At 36.6% G+C, this 22,757-nt stretch overlaps 1 protein-coding gene across 1 annotated transcript; it reads right to left on the reverse strand.

Moving 5' to 3' along the window:
* Window positions 1-973: 973 nt before the first annotated feature.
* UFL1 (UFM1 specific ligase 1) lies at window positions 974-22,304 on the reverse strand. Its single transcript, XM_015858833.1, is given in 20 exon segments — window positions 974-3,148; window positions 3,823-4,003; window positions 4,463-4,548; window positions 5,256-5,336; window positions 5,466-5,596; window positions 6,565-6,644; window positions 6,646-6,705; window positions 7,495-7,615; window positions 9,111-9,233; window positions 11,459-11,579; window positions 11,930-12,109; window positions 13,000-13,175; window positions 14,246-14,392; window positions 16,537-16,595; window positions 17,150-17,280; window positions 18,216-18,330; window positions 19,145-19,242; window positions 19,880-19,908; window positions 21,338-21,483; window positions 22,173-22,304. Coding segments are annotated over 20 exon segments (2,343 nt in total). The 5' UTR covers window positions 22,250-22,304; the 3' UTR covers window positions 974-2,947.
* Between the last annotated feature and the right edge of the window lie 453 nt (window positions 22,305-22,757).

A 22,757-nucleotide genomic window follows, 5' to 3' on the forward strand; every position in this document is an offset into this window, starting at 1 on the left:
GTAAACAGTATCTTGCAACTAAGACTGATCATTTGGTTGTTACTGCTAAGAATTCATCATCACTATTCACAGCTGACTGGTTTATTAAACCTCCGCACACACTCACTTTGTGTATTTCTTCTATACAAACTAGATTGAACTCTTTTCTCCTGTCTTTGTACAAACTATAAGCTTTGTTTATGCCAAACACTTTTAATGCTGATTTTTCAAGCTTGCTAATTTCGTGGATTGGGAAGGGAGAAGACAACTTAGGTCCAAATATGAGGCCAGAAAGTGAATCATCCTTTTGCCTTTACTTCCAAAAAGAAAAAGAAGCTGAAAGCACGATTCTTGTTCAAGTACCTTTTGAAGCCCACAAGTCAGAGCAAGCAAATATTATCCAAACTGATCTGTCAAAAAAGCTAATGACACTGCAAAATAGTTCCAACACAGAATGTTCTTTCCAAAAAGTTTGAAAAGCACAGGAACATCCTTTAGCCGTTGCCTGCCTTGAACTTCAAAGATGATCCTTCCCCTACTTTTCTAGCTGCAGATAACAGCTATGTTAACAGAACACATGCCAAAAGAAGCATCTTAAAAGTCTTTTTGCCAAAAGATGCATGCTGAATATGACACAAATTCTGCTGCCTCACTTCATGGTTAGGTGACGTCTCTCACATCTCCTCCAGAACTTACTGGAATAGAAAGCAGCTTTCTTAGTCTGAGCCCAGATGTGGCCTGTCTTGACCTGGCTTCCTTTTCACACAGATTTGGGAGTTCACAAACCAAATGGTGTTTCTCTTTAAACTTCTCAAACTCCCTTCCCACCTAACTACAGACTCTTTTTTATGCATGATAAAGTAGACTGTCTAAGTTATCCTTATAATATGTAACAGTATCAAAACACTCAAAACAACATTTTATATCAAAAAGTGCATATAACCTTTTGGAAGCTGTACACTGCAAGACTAACAACCACTGCTTAAGTCAATACTGCATTTTAAATCCTTCATCGTTTAATGTTATTAAAATAATTTCACATTTGCATATAGAATATCATAGCATATTATTTACAAAACAGTTTAATGTCTTACAAAATTGTTTGTGTTCACTGTAGGAGCAGAGTGGTTATTCTGGCCAAATAACAGGAAATCAAGCCTATTCTCTCTATGAGAAAGAGCATTTCTCACCTTCGCACTCTTCACTGTTTGCTAAGATATCCTTCAGCCAAAGAGAGGAACTATCTTTGATTCTGCCTTACACTGTTTTTGCCTTACAGAATCACAGAATGGCCCGGGTTGAGAGGGACCTCAAGGACCATGAAGCTCCAACCCCCCCCTGCCTGCCAGGGCCTCCAAACTTCCATGTTTACTAGATCAGGTTGCCCAGGGCTCCATCCAACCTGGTCTTGAACACCTCCAGGGATGGGGCATACACAACATCCGTGGGCAGCCTGTTCCAGAACCTCACCACTCTTACAATGTGTAAAAGATCAGAATTATGAAGGGAATATCTTTAAACACTGGATGGTTAAAATTCACCACAGTTGATCCTTTACTGAGTTTTCATTTGGGGTCTCATCAATTTTTTGATTTTATATTTTCCAATTTCAGGCTAGCAGATATTTTGGATTAACCTTATAGGAAACACTAAATGCTGGGAAACAGATATTTAAAAAAAATAATAACATAAAAATACATTTAAACAATGCAGAACTTGCATAGAACCTATTTGCTTTCCTTCAGCATCAAAGAATTTTGGCAAAAATGGGTGAATGGCATTTTTAGACTTCTTGTTTTGCATGAAATCAATGGGCATTACTGAAGTAATACAAGGTCAAGAAAGACCTGATACAACTGAAATATTTCTGTTTTGAAAACTATCTTCTCTTAAATACAAGTCAATAGTCCATTTGACATACAATAATTACATCAATAATAGTGGCAGAACTCGAAAGATTTTATTTTACACATTTTGTACCTTCCTCAAGACAAAGTACTTGTGGAAATAAGGCAAGAAAAAAGCCTGAGGGAAACTTTCAACATTTAGCTATTTCAGATTAGACAAACAGTCTGAAAAGTTTATGTAGAAAGATCTTAAAAGTTAACATTCAAATTCTTTTCCAAATCTTGGGGTAAACAGCACACCAGAAGCTCCTTCAAGCAGCCGACAGAATCACAAGCACATACTTCGTACAGCTAAGGGAACTGGACTGAGAATTGAACAAGACTGCTGAATGAACACATAAAATGTTAATTGTGGCAACTGAAATAGTATTTACCCATCCTCAAATTACCAGTGCAAAAAGGTTGCACCTCCTCTGTCCCAATTACAAGTTTAAAATGAGCTGCCATTACCGACATATATGGAATACATAAATAGCAAGGGTATGCTGATTTCTGAAAGTTTTCAGTATATTTAGAAAATAACATAAGCATCAGGTCACTTCTTTTAAGTTCAGAAATATAAACTTGTACTCAGTGGTTTCACTCTTTAGTGAAAAACAACCACTGATTCTATCAAATTGTCAAAGTGGGCTTTCATTTGTGTACTATTTATAACAATTATCCTTTCAAACCTAGTCTTTGAAATTAAGATACAGGCTTATGCACACTTAAATGCAACCCTCACACCATTATAAATCCAAATCAGAAGAGCAAATCTATAAACCTGTGCACATAACAGAATACAGTGTTATCACAAGAAAAAGCATTTCTTGAGGCTTCAAGTGAAACTGCAAACTAAAAAAAGCCACCAATTTTATATCCAAAGCATCCTCTTTGACTAATGTATCTTATGTGTACATACATCTTATAAGTATGCTGCAGTAGTAGATAAACAAAACTCCATTTGTCACCATTATATGATGACTGTGCTCCTTGGCTGGCATTTGCTAAAAGCCAAATACTAAAAGTTTTTCAAGCATTTTCAAGCTGTATCACGGGCGCAGATGTACTCAGTAATCATTTTATTCCTCTGTTACAGAAGATTTTCTAGGTCTGAGGACAAGATCTTTGATAGAGGTAGTGGCTTCCTGGAGCTCCTTCCGAATGGCATCTCCTTCTTCCTCCTCTGTTTTATTGTCATCCTCCTGTTCTGCGTTCTTAGACTGACTGATCAACTGTTTCACTACTAATCCCTGGTATTTGATTAATAGAGAATGCTGATCCTGAGGGGAAAAAACAAAACAAACAGACAAACAAAAAAAGTCACTGCAATGGAAAAGGTAACACAGACCTTTAACTGACTGAAGAGTAAATGTTAAAAAAAACATTCTCACGTTCTTGTCTTAATAGGGAAAGTGATAGATGAGTGTATTTCCATCAAAGTATTTTGCAACCTAAATTCTCAGAAACTGTCAGAGAGGTAGAAAAATGAAAAGTGCCGCCACGCAGCAGGAAGAAGACAATTAACTGAAGCAATAAAGCAATGTAGTCAGTAAAAACAATCAGTTCTGGTAGACTGGATATAGAATTAAAATCTTTCAATTTTTGGAGAGGTACCTCTTTTCTAAAACTGAATTAGGAAAGTTCAAAGCAATCACACTCTAGCTAAGAGAAAAGAGAGAGCTGCAAGAATTGACAGTGATTTTTAACACCCCACAATACACAGCAGACTACAGACAAAAGGCAAAAGCTTCAGTAGTAATGACAGATGGATTTTATTTAATATATTAACAGACCTAAGGCACATTATAGATCAGGCAAACTACATATTCTGCAAGCACAGTAATGATTAGATGTGAAACACAAAGATGCCAGTGTTATATAGCAGCATTAGTATAATTCCATTTGGGCACAGAAAAAAAAAGTACTGCCACGCAATAAGGCCAGAAAGGAATACCTCTGGGATTTTGCCGCTTAAGAAATTAATGATCTGTGGTACAGATCTTCCTGGTGCATGAAGCATACAGTGGGTTGAAAACTGAAATAACAGTACTGATGTCAGGTGCAGAACAAGGGCTGGATCTTCTGCTACTTTTAGCTGTTCCATCAGAGCTTGTCTATGTTGAAACAGGACTTGCCTAAGGAACAAGAATAGATTACAGTAAAATCTGTTTCCCATTCTGTCATAATTCATAAGAGACGCTAAAACTTATCTAACATTAACAATGTTATTTTCTTCTCTGACTTATCAATTCTTGATGTGATATTTGTCATATTCCTGATTAAAAGGAAAAAAACCCAAAAAACTACAAAAAACAAAAACGAAAGCTCTGTTGGAGCTCAGATATTGAAAACCACCCTAGCAAACTTAAATGTAATCTGTCAGCCAAATTAGCTAAATACAAAGCCTCCTGTCTGCCTTCTCCCACAGAATTAGGACTGCCCACCTCTGTATTCTTCAGATAAACTGTTTGGAAAGAAAACTGATTCTTACTTGCACAATCTATGCAACTACTAGCAAATGAATCATCTGACATTTGTGCAGCAACTGAGCTAATTTTCATTTAGTGTACATAGAATAAATACAATTAAGGTACCTTTCCTTCTTTTTATCTCCTTTTTTCACCATAATATCACAAATATCTGCTGCAGCATCAAGGTATGAAAGGAAATCTTCTAAACTCTATTAAAAAAATAACAGATACGGGAATTTATGTTAGCAGGCTAAAAATGAGCTAACTACTGCTCACAGCTTATCACCCAAATACAAATGGAGTAAACTATGGAAAGAACGAACAATTTTAACAGAAACTTATTTCATCTCCCAACAGTTTGTATATTGAAACATGCAAATTATGGTATACGACATCGATTCTGAAAATGAAATACTTAAAACAGATTTTGCAATTCCCTACAGATCTTTCTTCTGAAGAAACAGACAGTAAGGCATCTTACATATAAGAAGCAATAAATCACATTCCTTAATACTTACACTGCCATAATATGTTGAATATTTTTTTTTTATCAAGAAGAATACTTGTTAAAGAAAACAGGAGAGAACAATCTTTCTTTAGAAAGAAATTACAAGAAGCAATGACCGCTACACTACTGTTTATCTCTCAGATTTTATTTTTCCCATTCACACATAAAAGATACACCACATTCCATCCAGAGCAAACATAGCTGACTACCAGTTTTAAAGTGTTATATCAAATGTCATCTCTTAAAATTCATATATTAAAAAGTACTTTGACTTCGACAAATTCAAAAGATGACATCAGTTCTCACAGCAGCAGCAGTTATGTGCTACACCATACCATGCATCTCAGCTATTTACTAGTGTATCATCAGAACAGAAAATCTGAACTCAAGGATTCTGGAACACTTTACCTTGCCATTCAGAGAAGTGTGAAGTTTAGTTAAAGGACCTCTGGTATCTTCTGGCAATTTACCTAAAATCTTGGTCCTCATCTGTATGAGAGAGGAATGGAAATCATTTGTAATACTTATTACTATTTTAGCTGTGGATGAATCAAAAGAGTAGTTAAATATAACACTCATCTACTTGACAATGCCGAGAAGGAACTGATAGCTCTGTACCTCACTTGTAATGGTAGAATAGTTTTCCGTTGTCATCATTGAATCAGATGCGAGGAAGTTGAAAATAAGATTTGTAATGTCAGTACAGACGGTCTTCAACAGGTGCTTAGCAAGGTTAGTCTGAGTCTCATCTGTCAAAAATAAACGTAAAATAGAATAAAAATGAAAAAAACAGGAAAATACTATACCATGGCTATTTGCTTCATATGAACAGTTATCACAGCACTTTCCAAAACATGGACTCTATCAACAGTAAGTAGTAGCACTAGAAATTCATTTGAATGTATGAAGCAAACATCTCTCATCTGCAATTTCTTACGGAATATTATTCAGCATAATTGTGAGCTTTCAAGTCTGTAAATGCACTTTAATGCACTGTCAGTGCTGCAAAGGTATTCGGGTCCCCTCTTGAACTACTAATACAGCACTGATTCTACCCATAAACAAGTAAAAAGTACAAAAAGGCAATAGGACTAAGCAGGCGTGTGATGTAAGACAGAAATAGAAGTTTTGAAAAAAGAACCAGCATACAAGAACAGAAGTTAATGGGAAATAATCCCATTTATTCCAAACCACAAGAATGTACCTAGATGGCACAGAACCTTGGAAACATACACAGTATTTTCCTAATATTACTTTCCCGTAACAAAATACAGGTAGCTAAAGATGGCATATGACAAAGTAACCTACTGCAACATCAACCTACACCCTTCTGAATAACTACCGTCAAGGAGCAGTTATTTTCAATACCAAACCAAAGGAAAGTTGAGGTGGAGGCTCTTCAGAGTTTTCATTAATTACACAGGTGACAGAATGAAGTAAGTTTACTATAATAATAACTGTGATGTTAACACTTCAGAAGAAAGGACGAGACCACACAATAATTTGGACAGAATGAAGACAGTGGATATGAAATAAAGAGAATATATCTCAGTAAGTGTACAGTGCAGTGAACATCAGCACAAAATCAGTTTTAAACGCTGTAAATACATCCTTAAGTTTTCACATTTTCTTAAAACTGTTGTTCTTCTCTGACTGAAATAAATTAAACATTCTTGAATAAGTATTTTTAAAGTATTACAGTATATATTTATTATACCTGTGAAATACTTTGTTCCCTTTTCAAATAATCGAATGTTGTTGTACAAGTTTGAGAACTCCTCCTGCAAGTCCTCCAGAGGAAGATGTTGAAGATGTAAAAACGGAACGCACAGCTTCCTGGTAACTTTTTGTTAGAGGTCTTAGAACAGGGGAGAGAATAAAACAGTAAGTATAAAACATTGAATGTTTTCTAAACATACCAGCAGAGAAATCTATCTCCTAATGCAGTGAATAAGTGGGACATGAAAGCCACAGTATTAAGAGATAAATAAAAAGTAAGTAACTGAAAAGAGAAAAAAAAGCACTAGGAAATTCAAGTATTTTTCTGCAATTGCAGAAGTACAACCAGTGACAGTATGCATGGTATGTAAGTGCTTAACAAAGCTTTAATTTCATAACAGCTCTTAAATGGGAACAAGATGTAAGACAGGAAAAGATTTAATGCAGCAGTGTATTCTCATATTCTTTAAAGAGTCCGTACACAGGTTTCAGATCAATGAGAGCCGTAGTATCTTTTAAAAGAAATTATTCTTCTTTTATAAGATTAGTTTGCTGACCTGAGTAGCAAACTACTTGGTTACACAGGTGCCAGTGGTAACACAAGGAACACAAGATATGAATATACCAAGACAGGTAATGTACAGAAGACAGGAATGGTGAAATCTTAACACACATAAGATAAGGGTGGAGAAATATACTTATGACCCTAAAATGACAACTGACTGCTAGGCAGAGGCATTATTTCCCAATACTGTATCAGTACAGCTTTCTAATACAGAAGGAATTATGTAAGATGGAGCTGTACAGAAAGAGGATATTGTAATTCACTTCCATCAGTAAAATTATTTTTCCCTAAACAAGAAAACAGAACTGATTCATCTGAAATGAACCGCAGACTTTGTAACTCTATTTGAATGATGGAAATTACCTCATTAGATGTTCAGCAAGTTCTGTAATAAGCTCTTCAGGGCAGTCCTGCAAATGGGTCTTTAAAACATCCTGTATTTCCTCTTGCGACATGAAATGGAACTCCAGCTGCTTATTCTTACCTGCAGTGGCCATAAACAACGCTCAATGACTAAAGTTTATACTTAACACTGCTGTAGATACTATGTGTCATGAGACGTGGAAATGCTTCTAACTTCACAGAATCAGAAAAACACAAGGTTGGAAAGGACCTACAAGATCATCTAGTCCAACCGTCCTCCTATTATTGTAGCTACATCAAATCACTAAACCATCTCTCATAGTTCACCAGACACTACTTAATCTATTTAACTCTGCAAAACTAGCAGCAACAGTTGTTAAACATGAAAAGTTACACCAGAAAGGGGCAATTTAACACTGTTTACTCAGTACCTGAGCAATCTCGAAAAATAACTTCATTTGTGTGTAAATTACAGAAAACTGTCAGAGTAGTATCACTCAAAATTAAGATGCTCTACATCAAAGCTTCAAACATCTTGTTTAGGAGTATCCTAAACAGTCAGTATTCAAAGCCCAGACACTACACATAAAATGGAAACACACAGTTCTGGTATTTGAATTAAAGATGTAATAAAAATTATCACTGTTTCATTTTCAGCCACTGTTTAATGTAAGTCTATTAGCAGATGCATCTACTTCTGAGGAAGCCATCCACGCTCTTCCTAAGTCAGCTGGAAGAAATGGGCAAGAACAGGGAGTGGTGCAGACTCATCCTATAAAACACATCTAAAACGAGTCAAACAAATGGACCTTCAAAGTACCTACTTTCTCACACTAAAATGTACAGTTACAAAGATGACGTGCTCAGACATAAAGATCTCAGTGGAAAGCAAGATGGATCTTATTTTAAAATATTAAAAACATAATGAAGCCTGATGAGAAATACTCTATCATACACTATTCAGGAAATATTAAGAAACCAACTATAATACCCCTATCAAAGAAAGACAGATAGTTGAGGTTGGAAAGAATCCCTAAAGGGTCATCTAGTTCAACCTCCCCACTCAAGCATGGCTATCTAGACCTGCTTTCCTAGCACCTTGTCTAGGCAGCTTCTGAGTATTTCAAAGGAGAGAGGCTTCGCCACTTCTCTGGGTAATCTGTGCCAGTGCTTCATCACCCACACAGAAAGAAGCGATTCCTGATATTCAGAGGGAACATGTTATGTTGTACCCTTTGCCTCTTGTCTGGCACTGAGCACCACTGAGAAAAGCCTAGCTCCAAACCCATTGTAACCTCTCTTCATATACTTACATACAATGATTTAATCCAAAAATCTCAAGTATTTCCTAGATAAAATCAAAATTTTAAAGTATCTGCTCTAAATTCCTTGACTTAGGTTACTTTTTTAAAGGCTACTTTATATAATCCCATGAATATGACATGAGCACTTCATTTAAATAACAGTATTATATCCACTGGTAAAATTATAAAGGAACAGTACTCTCATATTCCTTTTTTACCTGAACTTACTAATACAGTGGAGAAATCAGAGGTGTTGACAACAAGTGATTGATAATAAACATGTAGCCATGAGTAGACAGTACCCAAACATACCTGTGCTGGTGGCTTGTGACTCTTCATCACTGTCAGCATCCTTCCTTCCTTTCTTCTTGCTTTTCTTAATCTTGATTTCTCTAGCATTACCACCTCCTCCTCCTCTCACGCTTCCACTGCCCTCTGGTGGAGAATTATTTGCTTATTTCATAGTAAAGTTCTAACGCTTAAAAGTTAGCAATATTATGGTAGTTTGTGCACAGTACTTGCTACATCTAAATTAAAAAATATATATCAACCAATATACTGGTGTCATAACAGTTCCATTCTTAACATTAAAAAAAGCATACCAAGTGAAATCCTCATTTAAACTACAGTCATAAATAAACACAAATGCCAGCCTTATCAAATTAAAATTATCATTAAAATAACCAAAGCTGTAATATCTTTTCACAAATGAAAACGAATGCAGTAATAATTTCCATTATGGAATAGAAGATTTTCTTTTGGTTGAAAACAGCATTTTAGTAAGCATTTAGCTCAGTGATGCCAAATAACCAAACAGCTCTAAAATATTCCAGATAACACAACTTCGTTAAATTTCAGAGAAATAATCCTCCATGGTAAACATTTATCCAAAACATTCTTGCAAGTGTGCACTCAATTAACTATAGAGGTAATTCTTTACTCAGTAGTAAAGCAATGAGATGATTCTGTTCTGACAAATATAACAAATCACATAGTTCCCAGATGCCACGATCCACGTATCCGCACTGCAGACAGCATCCCAATGTGCAATACAGTCCCTCTGCATGATGTAAGCTGCTTAGCTGTTTGTATTTGTTCATCTCTCTTTCCCTTATTCTTTTTGTTTTGTTTTGTTTTGTTTTTTTGACTTAGAGGAAATTTAAACTCCAGAAAAATCAGTTCTATACATCCCCTAAGCTTTGAGAGACATTATTTTTGCCTATCAGTACTATCATTTTAAAAAAGGAAACACAAAGGCAAGATGTTACTGCTTAGAAACCCGTCTGCACACAATTACTTTGCTAGAACAACCATCTTGTTCAGCTGCAGACAACAAAACACGGTGACATTTTCTAAGTTTTTGTCCTCTCAAAACAAAATAAAGCAATGGATGTTTTCCACAAGTCTATTTGAAATGTGACAATGCTGTGAGCAGATACAAACTGTCAAATATGTAATATATTAGCTACTTCACCCAAAAAGCTCCTTTCATCCTGTATTTCACTTTAACAGCACTACAGAAAAAGGAACAATCTGTAGTCAAGGTCTTATCCAGAAAGCAAACAAATAAGAGAGACTTCAGCTAGAAAAGAGGACAAGCTGTATGACTTCATACCACAGGAAGGATCATTTCTGCAAACTCCGATTTGTAAAAGACTGCTACAAAAGGCCACTGACAATTTATCTTGCAACCCCTTAATTTTTCTTACTGCAATACACAGCAGAATCTGTATTGTGTAAACGGAATTAACACCATGCCAAGTCAGGTTACACTTACAGAGTTGACAGTCACGCACAGTCTCCAAGATAGGCAATGTGTCATTTATCACATTTTGCCATTATGAAATAAAACTAATCCTCAAACCATGATTTTCATTGTAATGTAGCTAAGTCAATTAAAAAACAAGAACACTTCAAGGTAGTGCTTACTGACAGTGTAGTGTATGTTCAATACATACATGTGAATGCATGTACAGACCCACGGTACATTCTGAATACAGTCTTTAATCCTTAGAAGGATGGAAACTGAAGTCATTCTGCTTACAACAGTTCAAATAAAGTTCAAGCTTTCCTGCTTCAGCTACTGGCCTAGAAAAATCTGCTGTCTTTTGTGGCAAGAATAAGTTTAGTTTCCATGCCAACTCAGTCATGGCCTTTTTAAGAGTTGAATCTTATGTTTTAATTTTCAGATGATGTATATACAATTAAAATAGATGCATTAGTGCTCTAATACTGTTACCCTCATTAGCAAACAAATCTGTGCATGTGCGTTTTACATAGACTGCTCAGCTGTGCTGTAGCCAAATGGTTTTTGGAAGTGAAAACAGAGTGTTTGTTCTGAAGAATGTTTTAAACACAGAAAGATTTCAAAAATTTAAAATGACACATTTCAGTTCTGTCTCAAAATCTACAAGGATTCCTTGTTTCTATAGTCAGATGCCTTGCACTGGACTAACTCAGGATATCTTTATGGTACTTTATCTGTACTTTGAAATCTCAAAGCAAATCTCATGTACATAGCTCCACACCTAAACTACAATCATACAAAGTAGTTGGATTGCTTCCTAAATATCTTCATCAGTGGACTAGAGGAAATTACTGGACTACAGAACAGAAAAATTGAAAATATTTCTAAGGCTAAGATTTATTTAATGCTTTACCTGTTGCTTTCTTTCTTCTTTCATCTTTTTTGTCTTTTTTATTTGCATATGAATTTTCTAAAACATAAGACTGCTTTAAATCTTCTTCAGTGATTAAGTGAACAGGGCTGTTTTTCATTTCCTATAACAAAGAACAAGCAGTTAATAGGAAAAAAAGATAAAGAGAGGGACAAAAATGTACAGAGGAACATTTAAGCCATTTAGCCACTTGGAAGTATACTAATCTAAAATGATGTCTTCCATAAGCAACACACAAAGATGCATTTATTCTTCTCTTAAAAGTTCAGGATCGGATCACGTTGCTAGTGTGCAAAACTGAATATACACTGCAATACACTAATACAAACTCTTTCCCCATTTTTGCTTGTTTTCATAAGCTGTATTTCAGGCAAGAATTAAACAGCAATGAGAAAGCCAAATAAACTACACTCCAAAACTCAGTGTTCCATCTTGACCGCTGAATAACCATACCTTTTCGGCTTTCTGTTTCATCATATCAGAAAACAGTTCAGTACAGCTGCTTAGAAATTTCTCACTGACCACGATGGTGTCACTGAAGACTAAACCTGAAGAATTTTTGTTCAAAGGTCTCATCACTTGCTGAAGCAAAATCCCAACATCTTCTACTGACAACGAACTTGGCAGAAGAGTCTAGGGTAAAGAACATCCAAGTCATTTACATACACTAATGTATTCTGGAATGGGCATGTTTGCATGTGGTAAAATAGGATCCACAGATAGTCAATTTCATAGCTTTTAACTACTTAAAATACATTGCACTTATAAAATTAAAATAGCAATTTAAGATTAGACATTACTTTTCTTCCCCATGGAACACTGCTCAAGAGCATCAGTGCTACCTCTGGGAAATAGCACGACAACTCCTTCGAAATGCATCTCAGCAGATAGACAATAATATCAGACCCAAGACAATATCTGACATCCTCATGAGAGACACAGTAATGCTCTAAGGCCTAGAACAAGAGTTTACTAGAACAAATTGGCTAGTAACTCTCTACTTACAGAAACCCTGATAGGACTTCAGTTTAAGATTTATTTTTTTTTTCTGAAAACATACTAGAAAAACATATTGCTCTCTGACTGAATACTGACATGGTCTATCTTTGGTTTTGTTCAGAATAACTTAAAAGGCAAACAAAGTTATTTTATTTGTTATATCTTAGTCTGAATATTCTTCTCCTAAAGCATGAAATGTACTACACACATGTGTAGCTTTAACTTCAGCATAGGAAGTTCTGCAGGAATGTGCACAAGAACTTCTTTACAGTGAGGGTGACGGAGCACTGGAACAGGCTGCCCAGGGAGGTGGTGGAGTCTCCTTCTCTAGAGATATTCAAGACCCGCCTGGACGCCTACCTGTGTGACATGGTGTAGGGAGCCTGCTTTGGCAGGGGGGTTGGACTCGATGATCTCTAGAGGTCCCTTCCAACCCCTACAATTCTGTGATTCAATAGTATAACATCTGACATGCAAGTAAATAAAAATAAATAAATACAACAACATCAGAAAGAATCACTTACTGCTACATCTATCCAACTTCCAGAGCTGATGACTTCATCTACAGAAGCTTCAACTCGATCCACAATCTCTTGACCAACACAAGCTGCTCTCAGAAATAAGAGGTTTGTGGACTTGTATCTTTTTTTAATGTAGCCTGCTGGGTCAGGGATGCCAAGCCTGTACAATGCATCGAATTCTAAAAAATAGTTAGAAGCCCATTAAATTTAAGTCATGTTATATACTCACTGGATCCTAGGATCCTAAGAAGTAATTTGCTTGAAAAGCTGGAAAAGAAGACTTACATTCCTATACAGAAACTCCTGCATGCAACTTCAAGCCAAGGCTCACCTAAAACTTAATTCAGTACGAGCTACAGGTTGATATAATCAATATACATACGAAGATTAAATCATGAACATTCCCATTTGAAGTATGGTTTTATCTACTTTATTCTGATTCCTTCATCATAAAATCTATCTTTGCAATGACATCTTTCCAAAGTACTCTAACATAAATAGAGTATTTACAATTCATAAGATGGCAAATTTTTGTTTTCTCCATTATAGTTGTGGAATCATTCAATGCCTCACAAGCAAAGCATTTACAACATTCAGTAGTTTAAACTTAGACATTCTGAAAACATTCAAGCACTGTATTAGTCAATCAATATTACAGAAATGCCTAATAGTATGACAGAAAACTATGACAAGCCTTTTCAAAATGCAAGACTAACTGCTATTTAGGGGCCGGCCTTTTGGGACCATAAGGGTACATTCCTCTGTTTATTTAGCTCCACATTTTCCCACATCTCCTGTTTTAAATCACCATCACTCAGTTTCATCTTAGATATACATATTAGGACTCTAATTAGGACACTAAGTGTTATCTCAACAGTTAACAGTCAAAGTTGGTTGCAATCTGGACTCCTGACCCAAAATTCTCAGTTATGTGGGTCAAATACAACCATGTGGAATGTACACAATGAGTAATCTAAGTTTTCAGAACAGCAATAAAAGCAGCAAAATTTTTAACATCCTCTGCAAGAAATACTGTTACTGTTTAGCAACATGGTTATGTATGCTGAAATACGGTTGTGCTGAAGTAACAATGATGACAGTCTCTAAAGAGGAGAATCAACTACTGTATTTATTTCCACTTATTCTTGCAAGGCTTTACATTAGACAGTGCCTGTATTAGAGTAAGATTAATTACCTAAACTAGCTTTGAAGAAAGACATGTTATCTAAGAGAAAAAATGATTAATTACCTAAGTAACCATTTTGTTTGAAAAAGGAATCCACCCAGTTGCTCTGTGTTCTGGCATAGATGTCTGGAACAAATACAGCCTTATCCTGCCTTCCACCAACCACAGTGCCTTTTAGACGACCAGTGTTAACAAGTTCTTCTAGCACAGCTGAAAGAAAGAAAAAAAAACAAATGAAACAGTATCATTTTGATGTACCCATTTATTAGAAAATAGCAATTATTTTTCCCATTCTGTTTTCCCCTTCACTAGTTGTTTTTCTTTTTACTATTACTTGAAAGAAACCAATGATCAAGCTACAAGAGCTTGTTCTGCCGAAACATTTCTGAACCGTAACAATTATCTTTAATGCTTCTGAGAACAATCTTGACAAAAGCTCAGGAAATCACACAAAGTTCTAAAAGAGTGAGCCACTATGGCAGGATCAAAACCCTTCACATATCTGGACAGTTTCAGTTTTTAGTTTAGAAAATGCAGTTATAAAAGGTGCTTCCTCTCAGAAGGAAGTATTGTATTGTATTGCAGACAATACAATATAAGTTTGTTTTATTAATAGTGTCCTTTTTGCATTCATTATTTGCATGTTACCCAAGAAGGAAATAAAGAGAGGTCTGAACATACCAAAACGGTATAAAAAATTGTTACCTAAACTGCACAAATATTAGAACCTTGCCTATTGGTTGCCATCTTCATGGTTTGCAACATTCACACTGTTGCCAGTAATAAAACCCCTTATAAAGCACAAATACTGCCGACAACAAATGCATTGGTAACACTTAGAACCAAAGCACTAAGCCTCTCTTGATGCTAGCTAAGGTATTTTAAGTCCATTAAAGGTAGGTACAAATGTCTTGATTTGCCTCATATGCTATACTTTTGCCTTTTCGTCAGTCACTATGTATACTCAAAAGCATACCTCAACTGTCAAGCTCTGCAGGAGTATTTTCAGGAAGAGGCACAAAAGTATAAGTAACATCATTAAAAAAGATATCTTCAATATTTATGGAATTGAAATAGGAATGGAATTGGAAAATGGATCAAACGAGTTCTGGCAGTATGTAATGAGGTTTTTAAAACTTATGAAACAGCAGATGGAATGAAATACAGGAAGAAGAACTAAAAAGAATGTTGAACTAACTTCTTAGCAGCAACAACAAAAAATAAGAAAAAGCAGTTCTAGAAATGCATTCAGCCATTGTGCTGACTTCTGGTGATCAGAAAACAACAGAAATTCATACTGGCATTATACAGAAGGAGTTCATGATTGTGTAATTGCTGGTAGGAATGGTTTAAAAAAGACTAATCACATAACGAAATCTGTTTTAATTTTGCAACTCTATTATAAATAAATCTATAAATCTACATTTTAGTAGATTTTCCTCTTAACCGACAAAGAGTCAGATAAAAAGCACTAGGAAAAAAGGAAAATTTAAACTGATTCTATGAAAGCAGAGTATTTACATAATTTTATTTAAATGCTAAGATTTTCATTTGTAATGAATATGCTTGTCACAAAACAAGAAGGTAAGCAGAGATATTAATGGAGCTCGAGCATGTGGTGCCCTGAAGGCAAAAGGACCCAATCAAACAGAAGAAAGATATTAACTTCCATGAGAGGAGATGAAAAACCATTAAAAGCAGCAGTAGTACGTGGTCAGCCAGCACACAAGACTAATGATGCTTTAAGTATAATTTTGAACTGATGGGAGGGGAATCCTGATAGTCAAAGAAGAGCTGAAATATCAGAAGTGATATTAGAGAAGTTGAAATATTAGCAGTTGGATAGGAAATCTTAATGAATTCCCATTTAAAGACCTGCAGAAAATAAAAGTAAACAGTTTAAGAGCATGCTTTATCTCTCAGCATACAAAGACACTGAACTGTGACCATAACAAAATGTCTGCTTCTACTATCACAGAGCAAAGTCAATAAATAAAATCCAGAGCAGTTAATGCTGTTTGGCTACATAAAATCTGTCCCTTTTGTGTGCTCCACTGATAAAACTGCCAGTAGCTAAAGGCAAATAACATAACAGATGACAAAATGCACTTCTTGCATCACCCTATACCCAAGGGCATTTCATCACTGTATGCTCTCATTGCTGTAGACACAGAGAACATCCCTTTAGTTACGGATAGCACAAAATGTTTAACACTTTTTATACTACGGAGAAACATATTACTTTATTCTGGAATTGGCAGCATATACTAAAACGTTCCTTTGAAAGTGTACTTGTAGTATTGAAGATTCCATGAATGAACAAAAACACAAAAAGAGTCTGAATGAAAACTCACAGTAAAGTAAATGTTCTTGAAATCCATACCGTGTGATCAAGTTACTTACAGGCGTGGGCCTTGTAAAAAGAGAAAAAAAAAAACCACAATGTATTTACTGAATCTGACATGGAGAATCTAGAAACCAGATGTTATTCTAGATGAGCAAAACTATACAATATCTTAGCACTGCTTTGCTACCCTGGAATTGAACAGCTTAAAAGGCTTGTATTTTAAATTATGATGGAATTATACAATATAACAGAGCTATGATAATTATCATATGGAAGCTTTCTTTGTTCATAAGAAAAAAGTATCTTAAAGCACAGGTACTAGATAGACAGCATTAAGCAACTGACTGGGAGGAGTGCAATGACAGCAAGGATAAATATTCTCTGAACATGGTAAAAAGCTGCTCATCAACAACCTCAGTCCCAAAAGGTAAAAATGTTTCAGTCATACTTTCCTTGCTCTCCGGGCCCCCGTTTAAAGAAAAAACAAAATCTAACATATATGAATGTGTCACTTCAGGAACTGAACTGCACTTAAAATGAATGTATCCACCAGTGAATCTGGTCTGTAAAGAACTAGGAAAAAGATATTTTAGTATGTGATTGTAGGTGCTGCAATTTACCGAGTAATGGCACTGAAGAGACCTCGAATGCGTGCTCGATGACGGGAAACAAAGGCCTCTGTAAAAATCACCCCACGGTTTTCCTGGTCCAGTCGTCCCTGAATGATTCTACCCAAACGCTTGGATAAAGCCTGTAAATAGAAGCCAATATAAGTATACAATGACAGAAAGAAACTTTGCAAGAAATCAGTAAGGTTGGGAGATGCATGAAAGAAACTCAGTTTTTTATTTTTTATTTTTTTGTACAAACCAATTCACTACACACTATCCACTTTTTCTGACAGTTAAGTAAATTATCAATAGCAAACACAAAAGAAAGAGGTAGTTATAAATGCAAAAAGTGAATGAAATCTTCCAAGAGAGAAGGAAAAACAAAATATTGATTTCCACATTTTGGAGATGCTTTTGTAGAAGCTGAGTATGGAACAAATGTTCTGTATATAAATTAAGAGGGTCAACATGGTTTTACCTCGTAAGAGGGTTCACCCAACATGTCTCAGAATCACCCCTTGGAAAAAATATCTTCAAAAAAAAAAAATAAAAATCCTATCTCAATTGAAAGTAATGAATTTTAAGACAATTCTCCCTAATCCTTTTAAGCACTTGAACAGTCACTAACAGAAGTGAGTAGTTCTGTATTTCTATTATGAATCTTGACTTCTGATTTAAAAAATGTTTACTATATTTATTTTAACATTCTCAAATAACCTTAAAGCTTTCTACCATTGTATTTCTGCTTCTCAGACAGCTAATGAAACTGATGAAGTTACCTTTCTATCTTCTCGCAAATAAATCAAATAGAAATTTTCACATTTTCTGCTAGTCCAATGCTTCTTTGCATTCCTCACAGTAATAAAGACGCTGGAGAAATTTTGCACAATATTGAAAAAGGCAAACATCAATTCCAATCTGTCAACAGCTGTCACACCACAACCATTCTATATCAATTGTTTTCTGCCTAGAATTACAGCAGCTCATTACAATTAAAGCCATGGCTATTGCAAAGATGACAAAAGAACGTGAACACAACTGATTCCACACTAGTCAGGTTGGCAGGTTACATCACCTGTGTCAGGAAGTCTCCTGGAAGGTCATATGTTTTGCAGAGTTCTGATATTGTCACCTGGCCAGTTTCCTGTAGTTTATCATTTATTTCTTCTGCTAATTGATCTAGGTAACTCCTTGAAAACAAAGGGAGGGGAAGAAAACAAAAGACAACATGTTACAGATATGCACTTTGTCTGCTATATTACAAATTCCCCTGACACTATATGTACCTCTCTCTGCTATAAATTATCCAAAATAAACTAAGTTACTGTAATTGAATAAAGGAGAACAATGTCAGTGAAAGCGTGTGTTTTAAAAGCCTGATAATGTGGCAGCTAGTATTTAAATGTTATTTATCTGCTTGTATGAATCTGCCAGGAAAGCAGGAACAGGAAAACATCTTATTAAAATGAGTCTTAGAAAAGGACTTCAGTGAGCAAAGTAGGTCTCAATTACTTCAAGAGAGCCAGGAGCTACACATCCCTTGCTGTGAATAAATCCTGCCATACAATCAATAAAAGAGACATCCCCAAAACAGCATGACTTCAACATTTGTTGGTGTGCTGAAAGCCATGAAACAACTTGCTCATACATCTTAGACTTCTGAGGTAAAGAAAGAAGTGGGTGAAAATGAGGGGGTTTGTCAACAGCTGAGGCAGACAGTGAAGCCACAGAGCAAAAACGATCCAGCTCCTGTAAACATGAGGAACTAAGAAGTAAAGCCCTAAAAACAGAGACATTCAAAATACCTTTGCTTCATGGCTTCAGTGTTGATTTCAGATATGCCTCACTAGCCACTTGGAAAAGAGACACTGGTCACCAAGCAGCTGTCATAGCAATCAAGAAAAATGTACTTCACCTCAGAAGCACCAAAGACTGACCATTAGTGTTAGATTGCATTTTGAAAAACAGAAGTGAGCTATGCATGTTGCTCCTGAATTTACTCACTCATTTATTAGCTGTCCCAGCACGAGCTGAACAGCCTTGCCCGACTTAACGATATCATTAGCTCTATTTTCAATGTGCAGAAGGTCCACATTTATTATCTAAAAAAAAGAATAAATTAAATCTGAAATTAATTTTCCAACAGCGAGCTATTAAACGAAAAGAGCTGGGTTTTTTTGTTTTTTTTTTCTTTTTCCTAATATTGCACACACATACAGTAAATTTGTAATAAAGCCTGAATGAGAAAAATAATAATAATAATAAACCAAACTTTGCAACTGTGACAAGGTTAAAAGAAAGCTACACAGTAAATAAAAGCACAGAAAGCTATGAATAGATAATACCAAGCTGTGTTTCAGAAAGGTTTTCTGATTCTAAGTAATTCTGCTCTAGCCAGAAGGGAAAATTAGTCACAGAGGAAGACTACTGGAGGATAAAGGTTAGTGGAGACAAGAGATTAATGAAGGAAGAGGGAAAATCCAAAGAGGCATGCAAAGTTAATTATCATGCTCCTGCTGCTTTAGATTTAAATGGGAAACGTTTCTGTTTATGCCCTTGGTTTAAAAAGGAAGAGTCCATCAAGATAACCTGTGTATTTTAGTGTTGATCTCATAGATCATGGAATACCACTAAGCACAGAGGAGCTCTAAATAATGAAGTAAAGAGATACATAAAATAATGGACAAAATCCACGGTAAAGAAAAGGAAGAATATATATTTTTATTATTAAAAAGTTACCTGTTGCAAGTCAACAATGTTTATTCGACCTTTAAAAAAAAAAAAAGTACAAACATATTTTTAGTGCATAAGGCAGGTTTGAAAAGTTTTAGAACATGGTATAGTTCATTGCATACAAAGTATTTTACTACTTCTATACAGACCAATTAAGTCCATTACAGCTTTAAGTATTGACAAATGAAAGAAGTCACAGGTTGTTAAGTGCAAAACATCCCATCCCTGGGTTGCATCAAGAGAAGCGTGACCTGCAGGTGGAGGTGCTGATTCTGCCCCTTTACTCTGCTCTTATGAGACTCCACCTGGATTACTGCAACCAGTTCTGGGGCCACCAACATAAGAAGGACATGGAGCTCTTAGAGCAGATCCAGAGGAGGACCACGAAGATGATTAGAGGGCTGGAGCACCTCCCTGTAAGAGGACATGCTGAGAGAGCTGGGGCTCTTCAGCCTTGAGAAGTGTCCAAGGAGACCTTATAGCGGCCTTCTAGTACCTGGAGTTCTACGGGAAAGCTGGGGAGAGGCATTTTATAAGGGAATGTAGTGACAGGATGATGGGAAATGGCATTTAATCGGATGAGGGTACATTTAGACTAGATATTAGGGATTAATTCTTTACTGTGAAGTTGACGAGACACTGGATCAGGCTGCCCAGAGAACCTATGGAAGCCACCTCCCTGGTGGTGTTCAAGGCCAGGCTGGATGGGGCTTTAAGCAGCCTGGAATAGAGGGAGGTGTCCTGCCTAAAGCAGGCGGTTGGAACTACAGGATCTTAAAGGTCCCTTCCAACCCATTCTATGATTCCATGATCTTATTCTACACTATAGTTTTACTAGAAATCCAGTAGGAAAACTCCAGAAACAACAACAACAAAAAAAACTCCCTCGGGAACTTTAAAACCAAACTATCGTAATGATACACAGTTGTGTCTCAAAAACTGACTTACTTGCAATAGTAACAAAACAATAGATACTCTGTAAGAACACCGTGACATTTATCTTTCAAAACGTACAATATCATGAAATTCACTCATATATGTAACTGAAGTACAGTACAGTCTCATTACAATCAGTGACAAAAAGGATCACAGAATCACAGAATTGTAGGGGTTGGAAGGGACCTCTAGAGATCATCGAGTCCAAACCCCCTGCCAAAGCAGGCTCCCTACACCACATCACACAGGTAGGTGTCCAGGCAGGTCTTGAATATCTCCAGAGGAGGAGACTCCACCACCTCCCTGGGCAGCCCGTTCCAGTGCTCCGTTACCCTCACTGTAAAGAAGTTCTTCTGCACCTTGAACATTTAAGTCAGATCAAACAAAGCAGATGGTTTCTCATACAGGTAAAATAAGATGGTTTACCAATGATAATTTAAAAATCACTGAAGAAAACTTTCAGATCTATGTCTGGTCTTCAGAATTAACCTCCAGATCCAAAAGGAAGAAAGCACACATGGCACTTACCACCACAAACACTGAGCTCATCCCAGATCTCCTTACTGATCTGTGCTGGAGTGACATATTCTTTCCCATCCAACGTATGCACCACTTCCAGGTGCTTTTCTGCGATTAGTTTAGTGACAATTTCTATACAGTTCCGCTCCGACAACCTGACAACAACACAAAGAACAACCAGTTACTCTAAGCACCTGCTGACCTCAACTCATATTTTGACAATTCTATGCACAGGGAAGAGAGCGATTGCTTTGCACTCTGTGTATTAAATACATTTGTGATCAGAAAAATTATGCCATTACTCTATTTTTCTCATCCCCCACAACCAGGGCACTCAGCTTTTCTCAGGAGAGTAATCACTGAGACTTGATTTCCAGTCCTGTGCTGGACAGCCGTCAGCTCCTCCTTTAGTAGCACTACACCTTCCTGTGCAGGGAGGCATGGCTGGGCTTACAGAATTGGGGTTTGACACTTACAAGCTACTTCAACGCTTTATTTTTTTAAATATATTTTATTTCGCAATGCACAAAGGCTCTGGCAACAACCCCAATTACTCAACACTGAAGGGGGAGAAGAGCTGTGAGGCTGCCAGCCAGCTCAGACACAAAGCTGTAGGACACCTGCTTTATTTCCTCAACACAGACAGGTGTGGGACCCTAAAGGTGCAGTTCTGGGGTCTGAGGTCCCACAACACTCCAGTGTCACTGCAAGGGGCAGGGCCTGCCAAACACCCACACCTACACATAGCTCTGTGTTCGGCTCCACTCAAAGAGGCGGGCAGGGACGACTGCCGGCACAACGGTGGACTCCAAAGCCCGACTGAACTCCGGCGCACCCTGCTCACCTGTGGGCCGCCTCGGCAAACTGAGCACGCTGGAAATCGGCCGCCAAACGCCGGATCTCCTCCCAGGCAGCCGCCATGGCCGCCCTCCCGTTACACGTCAGCCCTGCCGGGAGGCTACGGGTAGCCAGAACGGACACACATCACCGCACACAGCGCCCCCTGTCGGCTTGGATGCCGACAGTAAATGGTTAAATTTGCTACATATCCACAGTTAACTGAACTTTAATTGTAACTTTAACTGTTATTACCTGAGACTTGAAATTTATGCAATAGATAAGTCCATTGAAAATAAAGTTGGTACAGTTTACGTTAGTATTGGGTTCTAAATCTGACTGATTCCAGGGTTATGATGGTGACAGAAATGGTTTTGTTTCATTGCTTAAGGTATATAAACGAATTCTGAAGTTTTTTAAGGCTTTAACGTTAGTAAAAGATTAACTAAATCTTTACACAACTATATAGAATGACTGATTTCCACATTTCACTGATAAGAAAACGAACAAACCAGCAAATAATGCCTTATGATGGCCATGTACAATATTGCGTTGTTTTGCTGTCTTAAATGTGAGCAATAAAAGAAAACAG

The sequence above is a fragment of the Coturnix japonica genome, chromosome 3 (genome assembly GCF_001577835.2).
Source record: "Coturnix japonica isolate 7356 chromosome 3, Coturnix japonica 2.1, whole genome shotgun sequence".
In the NCBI taxonomy this organism is placed as follows: domain Eukaryota; kingdom Metazoa; phylum Chordata; class Aves; order Galliformes; family Phasianidae; genus Coturnix; species Coturnix japonica.